This window comes from Vigna unguiculata, chromosome 5, assembly GCF_037176805.1.
Source record: "Vigna unguiculata cultivar grain cowpea cultivar isolate G323 ecotype 2 chromosome 5, ASM3717680v1, whole genome shotgun sequence".
Lineage (NCBI taxonomy): Eukaryota > Viridiplantae > Streptophyta > Magnoliopsida > Fabales > Fabaceae > Vigna > Vigna unguiculata.
The window spans coordinates 1,225,527-1,236,710 of NC_140796.1; the positions used below are offsets into that span (position 1 = coordinate 1,225,527).

At 33.0% G+C, this 11,184-nt stretch overlaps 2 protein-coding genes across 2 annotated transcripts; both read left to right on the forward strand.

Annotated features, from left to right (window-relative positions):
* The first annotated feature begins 730 nt into the window (after positions 1–730).
* MEF22 (mitochondrial editing factor 22) lies at positions 731–4,778 on the forward strand. The gene has a single exon (XM_085674130.1). It carries the CDS (start codon positions 2,105–2,107, stop codon positions 4,283–4,285), a length of 2,181 nt encoding a protein of 726 aa, XP_085530256.1. The 5' UTR covers positions 731–2,104; the 3' UTR covers positions 4,286–4,778.
* Positions 4,779–5,681: 903 nt separating this feature from the next.
* Positions 5,682–10,213, forward strand: LOC114185774 (ras-related protein RABE1a-like). Its single transcript, XM_028073682.2, has 8 exons — positions 5,682–6,025; positions 7,887–7,959; positions 8,381–8,481; positions 8,809–8,874; positions 9,155–9,252; positions 9,429–9,491; positions 9,580–9,672; positions 9,859–10,213. Exons 1-8 carry the CDS (start codon positions 5,953–5,955, stop codon positions 9,937–9,939), a joined length of 648 nt encoding a protein of 215 aa, XP_027929483.1. The 5' UTR covers positions 5,682–5,952; the 3' UTR covers positions 9,940–10,213.
* Positions 10,214–11,184: the final 971 nt, after the last annotated feature.

The following is an 11,184-nucleotide window of genomic DNA, read 5'->3' on the forward strand; positions in this document are numbered from 1 at the left end:
TGTATCTTGAAAAAACTTTACCCATGTTAATTTAATTTACTCAATTAAATTTATGCAATTGCCTAAATACGCTATCACTGGGTGGTACATGTTCGAATCTATCTTCTTAAGATAAATGTATGTTAATTTATTAGACATGTAAGGTTGGTTCGAAGGATTTAGAAGATCCAGAAGTTGTGAATTTAATTCTTTTCGCTACTAAAATGTTAAGAATTAACTTTAGTCGATAATTGAAACACAAAATAGAAGAAATTGTGAGTTTAACTCTTCTTATTTACAAAATATTAATAATAAAGTCTATGATTTCGTTACGAAAAGGTAAAATTAGAATAATTTCAAAATAAATAGTTTACAATCTCAAAATAAAAAGGTTAATTACAGTCATCTCAAAATAAATTATGTTCTCACAGTGAAAATTCACTTATCTCTACTATGATATTAGTGGTCTCAATTAAATTTAAAAATTAAAATACTCCATGTTGAAGCCATTGCAATGGAAGTTACTGAAAAGAAACATGTTATTTGTACAATAACTTGAAATAAACGATGCCACAAAAGAAGGCATTTCAAAAGGGTACATCTGAATGAACATCTACATTAGAAAAAATACAAATTTATGCATATGTTAAATTGTAGAAGTTATTTCATATTAGCTTCTTCAAAATGTTATTTTTAATTTATTTATAAGTTACTTTTAATGGATGAAAAGGATGATTTCACTTTTCTCTGTTATAAGCCTTTTAGGACGAAGTTAACAAAAAAAAAAGTTACATGAGGGTTTTTCAATGAAGAATACAATTCAACTACTAAAAAGTGTATTACATATAAACGATAAGAAGTGAACCAGGATTTACATACATGCACTCAAACTTCAATGCAGATGAAGAGAATAAGGTCTTTGATTAGGTATACCAGCATTTGGAGTTCTTATGCAATAAAGTTGGTAGTTATTAATTCAGAAAACTGCATAAAATAGCAAAGTCCATATATGAAATACTCATGTTGAAAAAATATGAAAAATGCTGCAGAAATTCGTACATGAAAGAAAGGCTGGACATAACAAAACAAAATACAACATAGTACCTCTGATGCAAATGTCTTGATGATGATGAGAGAGAGAGAGAAGGTAGAAAATTAATGGAACATAAAAGAATTTGGTGATGAAGCTGAATTGTTTGGAGTGAAGTATTTAGAAAGCATGGTTTTATTGAATGAAAGGAATAGAGAAGGTCCATGCCAGGTTAAGAATTCATGAAAGTAATGCTAAATTTGTGTTCTGTTTAATTTCGCTTTCATCAAAATAATTTTGGTTAATCAATGGCTTCTTACTACAAAAAATTACAGTTTTAATAGGGTGGTTTTTGAAAAATGGTCACTTTTCACCGTATAACATGATAGTTAAAGAATCACCGTATTCTTTTCATATAAAATATGATGTTTTGTTCTGACAATTTTTAATCTTCATACTACTATTTAAAAATTTGACATTTTGAAAAAATATTTTATAATAAACCATTCCCAAAGGATTTCTGTGTCAAGGTAAAACTTATTGCATTGTTCTTCCCTTTCTCTCTATAAATCTCTGCTTCGCATTCAATCTGTGTGGTTTGCAGTTATTCCATTTGCTTTACATTCGCTGTCATGTGTTCGCATTCGATAACTTTCCTTCCGATTCATATATGTTATTGTTCGTTTTCATATTTGCCTTCAATATATTCAGTTTCATTTCACTTCCATTTTCGTTCCCTTTTGTGACCTAGCTTCAATCTAGGTTGGCTTTGGTTGGTTCTTCGCTGCTTCAAGGTAGCCCATTTCGTGCCTCCAGAGTTTACATAGCCTACGTGTTCGACTAAATGCTTCAACAAGTTCTGTTGTCACTTATATCCGCTTTTAACATGACCTAGGTGTTTGATTAAATGCTTCAGTTCAGTGTACTCCAATTTAGGCTGGACAGAGAAATCGGAATTAAATCGGGCTTCAATAGGCTGGTAGCTGGAAACGAGAAACTGAATTGGTTAGATCACCATTTGTCTAATTGAAGTGCATCAGTTGATATGAGTTTAGAATTTGCAAACATACATTGAAAGATGATGGACGCAGCTCTATGGCTTGGATTTTCTTTAGCTTATCTCCCCTTACTGCAAAGTACCGAAAGGTTACAACTTCTGAAATACCCACGTGGTTGGTGCTCAAGTGTGTCAAATATATTTGTTCATCAGCTCTTCATCCTGAACATTCTGTTAACCGTGATCGTGGTGTCAATTCAGACTCTTTTTATGCGTCTCTTATTGATAATTCTACCCACAAGAGACACCTTGATCAGATACATAACCAATTACTTGTCTCTGGGCTTCAACATAATGGGTTTCTCATGACAAAACTGGTTAATGGGAGCTCGAATCTTGCGCAAATTTGTTATGCTCGCAAGCTGTTTGATGGATTTTGCTTCCCTGACGTGTTTATGTGGAATGCTATCATTAGGAGTTATTCGAGGAACAATATGTTCAGGGACACCATTGATATGTATAGGTGGATGAGATGGACAGGAGTCCATCCGGATGGATTTACTTTTCCTTATGTACTTAAAGCTTGTACTGAGTTATTAGATTTTGGTTTGAGTTGCCTGATTCATGGACAGATAATCAGATATGGATTTGGGTCGGATGTGTTTGTGCAGAATGGCCTGGTGGCAATGTATGCTAAATGTGGTCGTATTAGTGTGGCAAAAGTGGTGTTTGATGGGTTATACCATAGAACGATTGTTTCATGGACTTCCATCATTTCTGGATATGCGCAGAACGGGGAATCTATGGAAGCATTGCGAATGTTCAGTCAAATGAGAAATGCTGATGTGAAACCAGATTGGATTGCTCTGGTAAGCATTCTGAGGGCTTATACCGATGTAGATGATTTGGAGCAAGGGAGATCTCTTCATGGTTGTGTCATCAAGATGGGTCTTGAAGATGAGCCTGATTTGCTTATCTCGCTTACAGCTTTATATGCTAAATGTGGGATGGCGACGGTTGCAAGATATTTCTTTGATCAAATGAAGACACCAAACGTGATTATGTGGAACGCAATGATATCTGGCTATGCAAAGAATGGCCACGCCGAGGAAGCGGTACATCTGTTTCGTGACATGATCTCAAGAAATATTAAACCAGATTCTGTCACTGTGAGATCTGCAGTCATAGCTAGTGCACACGTTGGTTCCCTCAAATTAGCACAATGGATGGACGACTATGTAAGCAACAGTACCTTTGGAAGTTGCATTTTTGTTAATACCGCCCTCATTGATATGTATGCAAAATGTGGAAGTGTAGAATCTGCTCGCATGGTATTTGATCGTAATTCAGATAAGGATGTTGTTATGTGGAGTGCCATGATTATGGGGTATGGCTTGCATGGTCAAGGATGGGAAGCCATTAATCTTTACACTGCAATGAAGCAAACAGGTGTATTCCCAAATGACGTTACCTTTGTTGGGCTTCTCACGGCATGCAATCATTCTGGCCTCGTAAAAGAGGGGTGGAAGCTATTCCATTCCATGAAAGACTTTGAAATTGAACCTCGCAATGAGCATTATTCTTGCGTTGTTGATCTCTTGGGACGAGCAGGTTATCTGGGTCAGGCTTGTGCATTTATAATGAAAATGCCCATTGAACCTGGCGTAAGTGTATGGGGAGCACTTCTGAGTGCATGCAAGATCCATCGTTGTGTAACATTGGGAGAATATGCTGCAAAGAAACTATTCTCATTAGATCCATATAATACAGGGCATTATGTACAACTCTCTAATCTCTATGCTTCCTCCCGCTTATGGGATCGTGTTGCACATATTCGAGTTCTAATGAGGGAGAAGGGACTGAATAAGGACCTTGGCTATAGTGTAATTGAAATAAATGGGAAGCTGCAAGCATTTCATGTGGGTGACAAGTCACACCCAATGGCTAATGAAATATTCAACGAGCTTCAGATATTAGAACGAAGGTTGAAGGAGATCGGGTTTGTTCCACATACAGAATCGGTTTTGCATGATCTGAATTACGAAGAGAAGGAAGAGAATCTTAGTTTTCATAGTGAGAGGATAGCCGTTGCTTATGGACTTATTAGTACTGCTCCTGGAACCACACTTAGAATAACAAAGAATCTTCGAGCATGTGTGAACTGTCACTCTGCAATAAAGCTTATATCAAAGCTTGTTCAAAGGGAAATAATTGTGAGGGATGCAAATCGGTTTCATCATTTTAAGGATGGCTTGTGTTCATGCCGCGACTATTGGTAAGAACAATGGCTCAACCTCAAACTAGAATCCGAGTTAGCTGCAGTAATCTAACTATTCTTGCATTTCCATTTTTAAAGTGCTGTTAAAGTAAAGGTTTCGTTCGAAGTCATGGAATATGATTCTAGTCGTATTGTATGAATGTGATATCGTCTCTTCAACTTGTTCCTTGATGCAAATAACAATGGTGGAATGCTCCTCATTCTTCTGATTAATTTGATGCAGAGATACCACAAGACATGGAAACTTGTTTTATGGCATAGTTTTTTCTATGGCACGTTTATTTGTGTTTCAAATTACAGAGAAATACTAACAACATATTCTTTTAAACACTTTGTCTGCATCAAAAAAGTTAAAGGAAGATGACAACATAAGCACGAGTACAATGTTTCTTTGGACCAACAAGACGTGTTCCTACATGTTTATTTGAAAGTATCTAAACATGATTCTGTATAACATCAATGTAATTGTTGAAACATTTTCAGTATTGTGTGTACATATTTTCTAATTTAGTTTTCGGAACCTTAAAATTATATTTCGGAATATATATAAACAACGAAAAAGTATAGCCTGAAATTTACTTTTCATGATATAATTTTTAAAATAAACACCCCAAAACAAATTTTTTAGATCGGAAAAACTACATTTTCAGAAACTAATTGTTGAAAGGAGGGAATATTTTTGACAAAAAATGAAAAGCAGACAAGGTCTTCTGAGAAAACAACTCCGTGATTCTTATCTTTATTGCAATTATTGGGCTTTATTGATTTTAGAGGTGTACTTCAGTTCGGTTCATTTATTATTCTCAATGAACAAACAAAATGCAAGAAAAAAAGTATTAAAATACTATTTGATAGGAATTCTAATAACTCATTAACATGTGTTATGTAAAAAAAATAAACACTTACGCTCATCATCTTTGTTATTTTTTTCTACAAAGAAGAACTGTCATCTAAAATTGACTTTTGAAAAATATTGTTTGTTTGTATTTTTACATTTTTATATTATGTTTACTTTATCATGTTTAGATTAATTAGTCTCTTTCATCACACAACCAATCAATCCACATCACTATCCATGACAATTATTATTTTACCATTTGCCAAATTATTTTCCTAATCTAATCTAATTAGTAACAAGGTTGGTCACATTGGCAATTGAAATCAACATTTATCAGTTGTTAATGATGGTTGACAAGTTCAATTATTAGCACTGCTAATTATCGAAATATTTTCAAAAATTATATTTCAATTTTTATATTAAGGAAAAATTATTATTATTTTCAAATTCCATATAGGTGTTTAGGCTTGGACATAGGTTCATAAATTTCTATTTTAAAAACTTAAATTACAAAATACAAATAACTAATATATTTTTTTATGTTAACGGATACTGGTGACAGTGTAGAGAGAGAGAGAGGGCCACGCCACGCAGCATACGCGGAGAGAAAGAAACAAAGAAAAGAAACCCAAACCTCTCTCAAAAATCAAAACCAAAACCAAAAGCAGAACAACACAACACAACCAAACCCATTTGGATCCTCTCTTCGATCTCGCATACCCTTTTCGTTTTATCGACACTTATCTCCACAAAGAGAAAGAGAGAGAGAGAAAGAGAGGATCTTTTTGAGTGAATTTGCGTGTGGTGTTGTTGTTATTGTGTGGTCACCGATGGCAGCACCACCTGCGAGGGCACGTGCCGATTACGATTACCTCATCAAGCTTCTTCTTATTGGCGACAGCGGTTAGTTATATCGTGCCTCCCCTTTGTCTCTCTGTCTCTGCAAAATTAAGAAAACAACAAAATGGGTTTATTTCAGATTTCAGATCTTAGTGTTTTTTTTTTCTTTTTTTTTTCCTTTTTTTGTGGGGTTTGGATGTTTTGTTTCTAGAGCCAAAGGTTTGGTGGTGGGTTGTTTTGGAGATGCTTCATTGCTGGTTTTGAATTATGATTGTGGTTTTTACTTGGATTGAAAGCTGTTGTATGGTTAAGCTTCTTGTTTTTTTATTTGGGAATTTGGTTGTTAAATGTGATGTGGGCTTATGTTGTTGAGAGCTTGAAGCATCATTTCTTTTGACACGTGATTGCTATATTTGACAATATCTAAGAAAAAGCGATGGCACTTAATGATATAGGCAGTGAAGTTTTGCAAGTGTGTTCGGAGGAAAGGTATAGCTTGATATGCATATTAAACACTTATGAGAACAGTTAAAATGAAGTAAGTTTCTCCCTAAGTTAAAAATAACTTAAGGTAAGTTAAAATCAGTTCTGTAGAAGTTAAATGAGTTTTAAGTGCCTTAGTTGATTTTTATTTCTGGAATAATTTTAAGTCATTTTATTTTGTTATTTTATATCGAACAGGTCCAAAGTTGTCCAATGAGATAGTCCTATATAATGTTTAAAGACGACACACTTTGGTACTAGTTTGGTTTTATGCTAGGAAACTCAATCGCAGAGGTTATATGCCTGTTGTTGGATTTAATTTAATGATACATAATGAAACAAGAAGGCCTACATCATTGATCTAGAAAAACTGCCGTTGTTTCAGAGGGTGCTGTGAGAAACTTTGTGGAAGACTACGAGAAAGAAGTGATTCCAATAATATATGTTTGATTTATAAATGAAAAGATATGCTTGATGTGGCAATGGCTAGCATGCAAACTATAGTATGGCTCACGAATGATTTCTGTAATAATAGGTTTACAGTTTGCACTAAAGGTGTGCTTCGAGTCTATACTACTATAATAGTCAGTGTGATAAATTATGACATGTTCTACGAACTTAACGTGAGCACCGAGCATGTGCTACATTTGTTAAATGTGTCTGTGAGATAGTGTCCTATAATTTCCATTGTACAAATTGAGTATGTTTGCCAAGCATTTTAAGTTATCTTCTAGATATTTAATTAGTTAAAAATTATTTAAGTTTATTAGTAGTGTTTAGTAAACAAGGTTATTTTTGTAACTTGTTGTGTTTGGTGAGTCGCTCCACCCAGATTAAGGGATCAAATTCAAAATGGATACCTATTATGATTGGAAAAACTACTTACTCTAAACTGTTTTATTGAAAATCTGCCTTTTGATTTGATAGAATCCTATGAAGTTTAGTAATCCATGTAACCACCATGATAGCATTGATTATTCCCTGGTTATATAGATATATGTATGTGATGGAAATAAATTAACCCATAAATTATTAATAAATTTAAATGTGCATGTATGTTGCCATCTTGGATTAGTTTTACTAATCCATAAAATAAGTCACAGGAGATGAGGGGTGGTATTTTAAAATTTTTGGTTGGTAGTTATTTTGGAATGTTAAAATTTTTATTATGTTAAAAAATAAAGGTGTAAGAAAGCAGATTGATCAGTGTGCAAAGTGCAACATCCCACAAGTGAAGGTCCATCCAGTATTATAGTATTTCCAAAATATAAAATATATGTAAACAATGCACTCCAAATATACAAATCTGCATATCGAAGTTTGGTTTTATGTATTTATGCATTTGAGTGTGTGCATATAGATCTGGTGTCTTGTTTTATCTTTTTTGAATTTCTCTTGAACTTTTTATCTTCTTTTGATAGCTATCTTGTAACAATTACAGGTGTGGGGAAAAGTTGTCTGCTTTTGCGTTTTTCTGATGGTTCCTTCACGACCAGCTTTATCACCACCATTGGGTTAGTATCTGCTGGTTTATTCTTATTCTTGTGAAAATGCTGTAGGATCTGCTGGTTACTGTCTTGTGTTATCTGAGAGTCTTGTATCAATGTTTCCAATTGGCAGTGACAATATTTTAGTCCAAGTAGTTAATAAGGCTGCCTACAATACTTGTCCTATTTGACTATATTGTATTCCAAGTATTTTTTTTTTTGTTAATCAATAATACTTCCTGGAATATTTGTCCCAATTCACTTATAATGAAATTTCTAGACTTCATGCTGCATGTCATACTTATCAAACATCATAAATATACACCATTCTCTAATGTCAGGGATATCAATTTAGTCTGTAGCTCATTATCTGTATACTCTATTTCACAGAAGCTAATATATATATTTTTGTTGATGGATAAAACCATGTTGTGTACGAATTTGGCAGCATTGATTTTAAGATAAGAACCATTGAACTTGATGGCAAACGCATTAAGTTACAAATCTGGGATACAGCTGGTCAGGAACGATTTCGAACTATTACCACAGGTATTTGTTTTGACTTTTGCAACCTGGCTAATTGAATATGTTTGAAGCTTAAACACATTTCAATATCAGTTTATATATAGGAGGCATAGAAGTTTAGTGGCATTTCGTAACCCCCATCAAATTAAAGTCAACGTGGACTTCGTTTGTGCACGAATAGAACACAAAGTACTTTAGTTTAATAGGCTGACTGACTTATTTGCCTAATAAATTTGATCAGAAGTTACTGTCATATAAGTTCATTATGTGGATGAATATCCTACTTTAGTTTCATCCTTCATATTTTTTTTATGAAAGAAAAATTTCTTACAATGCTACTTGATTTTTCAGCTTATTACCGTGGAGCCATGGGCATCTTGCTCGTTTATGATGTCACTGATGAGGCATCTTTCAACAGTAATATCCTTCACATCCAAATTCTTCTGATATTTTTTTATACTTATTTATGAACCAACCAGTATACGAATGAGAATATATACTACTTTTCAGCTGCAGCTGACCCTTCAAAATGTGTTTTCTTCTTTCTCCCCTCTTTACCCATTCTCTTCACTTGGACTGTCTTTCTCTCTATTTAGGTTGAATTATGTTGACTAATTATTCCTTTTTCATGGTTAAGTTTCTTTTTTCCATTTTTCATTCCTTTCATTTTTAATATATCTTTCTTCTATCTGTTAAGATATTAGGAATTGGATTCGCAACATTGAACAACATGCTTCTGACAATGTAAACAAGATACTTGTGGGCAACAAGGCTGATATGGATGAAAGTAAAAGGGTGTGTACCTCAGAGGCTCCTTTTCTATCTACTTCTGATCTAATAACTTGGTTGGCTGGAGCAGATTTGTTCTCTGCTATAGAGCTATGACATTGAACATTCTATGTGTTTATCTCTTTAAATTAATGTTGTCTATATTCCATGTATTCCAACAAAGGGTCTTTTTTCTCCTCTAGGCCGTGCCTACCTCGAAAGGTCAAGCTCTTGCTGATGAGTACGGCATCAAGTTTTTTGAAACCGTGAGTTGAGCTTGTTTGATGATAAATAACATTACCACGTAATAAAATATTTGACTTCATTATATTTACATTGGGAGATCTCTTGCAGAGTGCAAAGACAAACATGAATGTGGAAGAGGTTTTCTTTTCAATAGCAAGAGATATTAAGCAAAGGCTTGCTGACACAGATTCTAAGGCCGAGGTATTTTACACAGCTTTCATTTCTTTTCTGAAAGACTGATTTTTCCATCATCAAATTCTTGTTTTTCTGAACTCACCAGTGAAATAAATATCTGGGGAGTTTGAATTCTAACTTTTGAAGAAAGTGCATGGAATTGTTGTTTCTTTCTTAATCCTGAATGATGATCGTATCTTCTTTGTGATTCAGCCTCAGACTATCAAGATTAACCAACCAGACCAGGGTGCCAGCGGGGTAGCTGCTCAAAAATCTGCTTGCTGTGGTTCATGAAAAAAATTGAATCTTGGGTTAGAGGGTGCAGATTCAATCAACACTTGCCCTTATATGGGTGTTATAGTTATTTTGATGAGTTTAGAAGTGGGAGCATGTATTTGTCCTTGTATTTCCCAACTGCAAAGATTGTGTTTTGAAGTTAGTGTTTTAAAATTTCAATTACTTAGTTGTTGGATTTGTTGTGATTAGTTCATTTACTCGACTCTCCTCTTTCATTTGTACTCTTAAAGAAATTATCCCTCGATTGGATTGAGATTGATTATTAGAAAAATTTCTATCTGTTGCAAATAATGTTCCAAACTGTGATGTTTGGATCACTGGTGCAAGGCTTTCAAAAGTATCTTTAGAATAAAAGATACAGTGTAGAAACTAGGAAATTAGAGGTAATTATTATTTTTTTTAAATAATTGACGGAAAATAAGTTTGGATAATTCAAATGAATTCATTAGTAATTGTAATTTTTTTTATATTATTATACAGTATATGTGTTTTAAAATTTATTATATAAATGCATTACTTTAATTTTTTTAAAATTGCAATAAGATTTTTAAATAAAATATGAATTTAACCTTTAATAATTTTGGTGCGGAGAAGTTGAACATTGTGAGTGGTAAATAAAAAACTGTTGGTAAAATGGATTATTTCAAAATTTCCCATTAATCTTTAGAGAATTTTTTTATCAAGAAAAATTAGCAAAATAAAAATAAGTGCAAAATAAACATCACTTAAGACACTTGTTGTTAGAATGTCAATAGATTTTAAAATTATATTTGATTCCAACAAACTAAAAGAAATCAATATTAAAAATCAAAACAATATAATAAGAATTTGTAAAGAATAGTTAAAAATAAAATTCCGTAAGAATTAATTAGAGAAAAAAAATGTTAACATCAATTAAAAGATGTAAAAGAGAGAGTAAGCAAGTGGGTTAAAGAAAAAAAAAAAGATAAGGAGAAGACAGAAGCTGGGAAAGTAAATAAAATAAATGATTAAACGTCACTATGAAAATGTTTTTAGTAATAAATTAACCTGAACTTGGATAATAATTCATTAAATTGGTTTGACTTCAAAAATTATTCTTCTGATTAAATACAAATAACGGTTAGGTTACTTTAATTGAAATATTGCTAAAATCAATTTAAATATATGCATATGAACTATATGTAGAATAAAATAAAATGTTATCACATCATCATTTAAATATATGTTTCTCCATGTTTGGGATTCTTTTGACAATTTCAG

Excerpts from the sequence above, each read along its gene's own strand:
- MEF22 (XM_085674130.1), top strand. The coding sequence starts at position 2,105 with ATGGCTTGGATTTTCTTTAGCTTATCTCCCCTTACTGCAAAGTACCGA.
- LOC114185774 (XM_028073682.2), top strand. The coding sequence starts at position 5,953 with ATGGCAGCACCACCTGCGAGGGCACGTGCCGATTACGATTACCTCATC. Across the intron at positions 6,026-7,886 it reads TCTTCTTATTGGCGACAGCG|GTGTGGGGAAAAGTTGTCTG; the intron begins GTTAGTTATATC and ends TAACAATTACAG. Across the intron at positions 7,960-8,380 it reads AGCTTTATCACCACCATTGG|CATTGATTTTAAGATAAGAA; the intron begins GTTAGTATCTGC and ends CGAATTTGGCAG.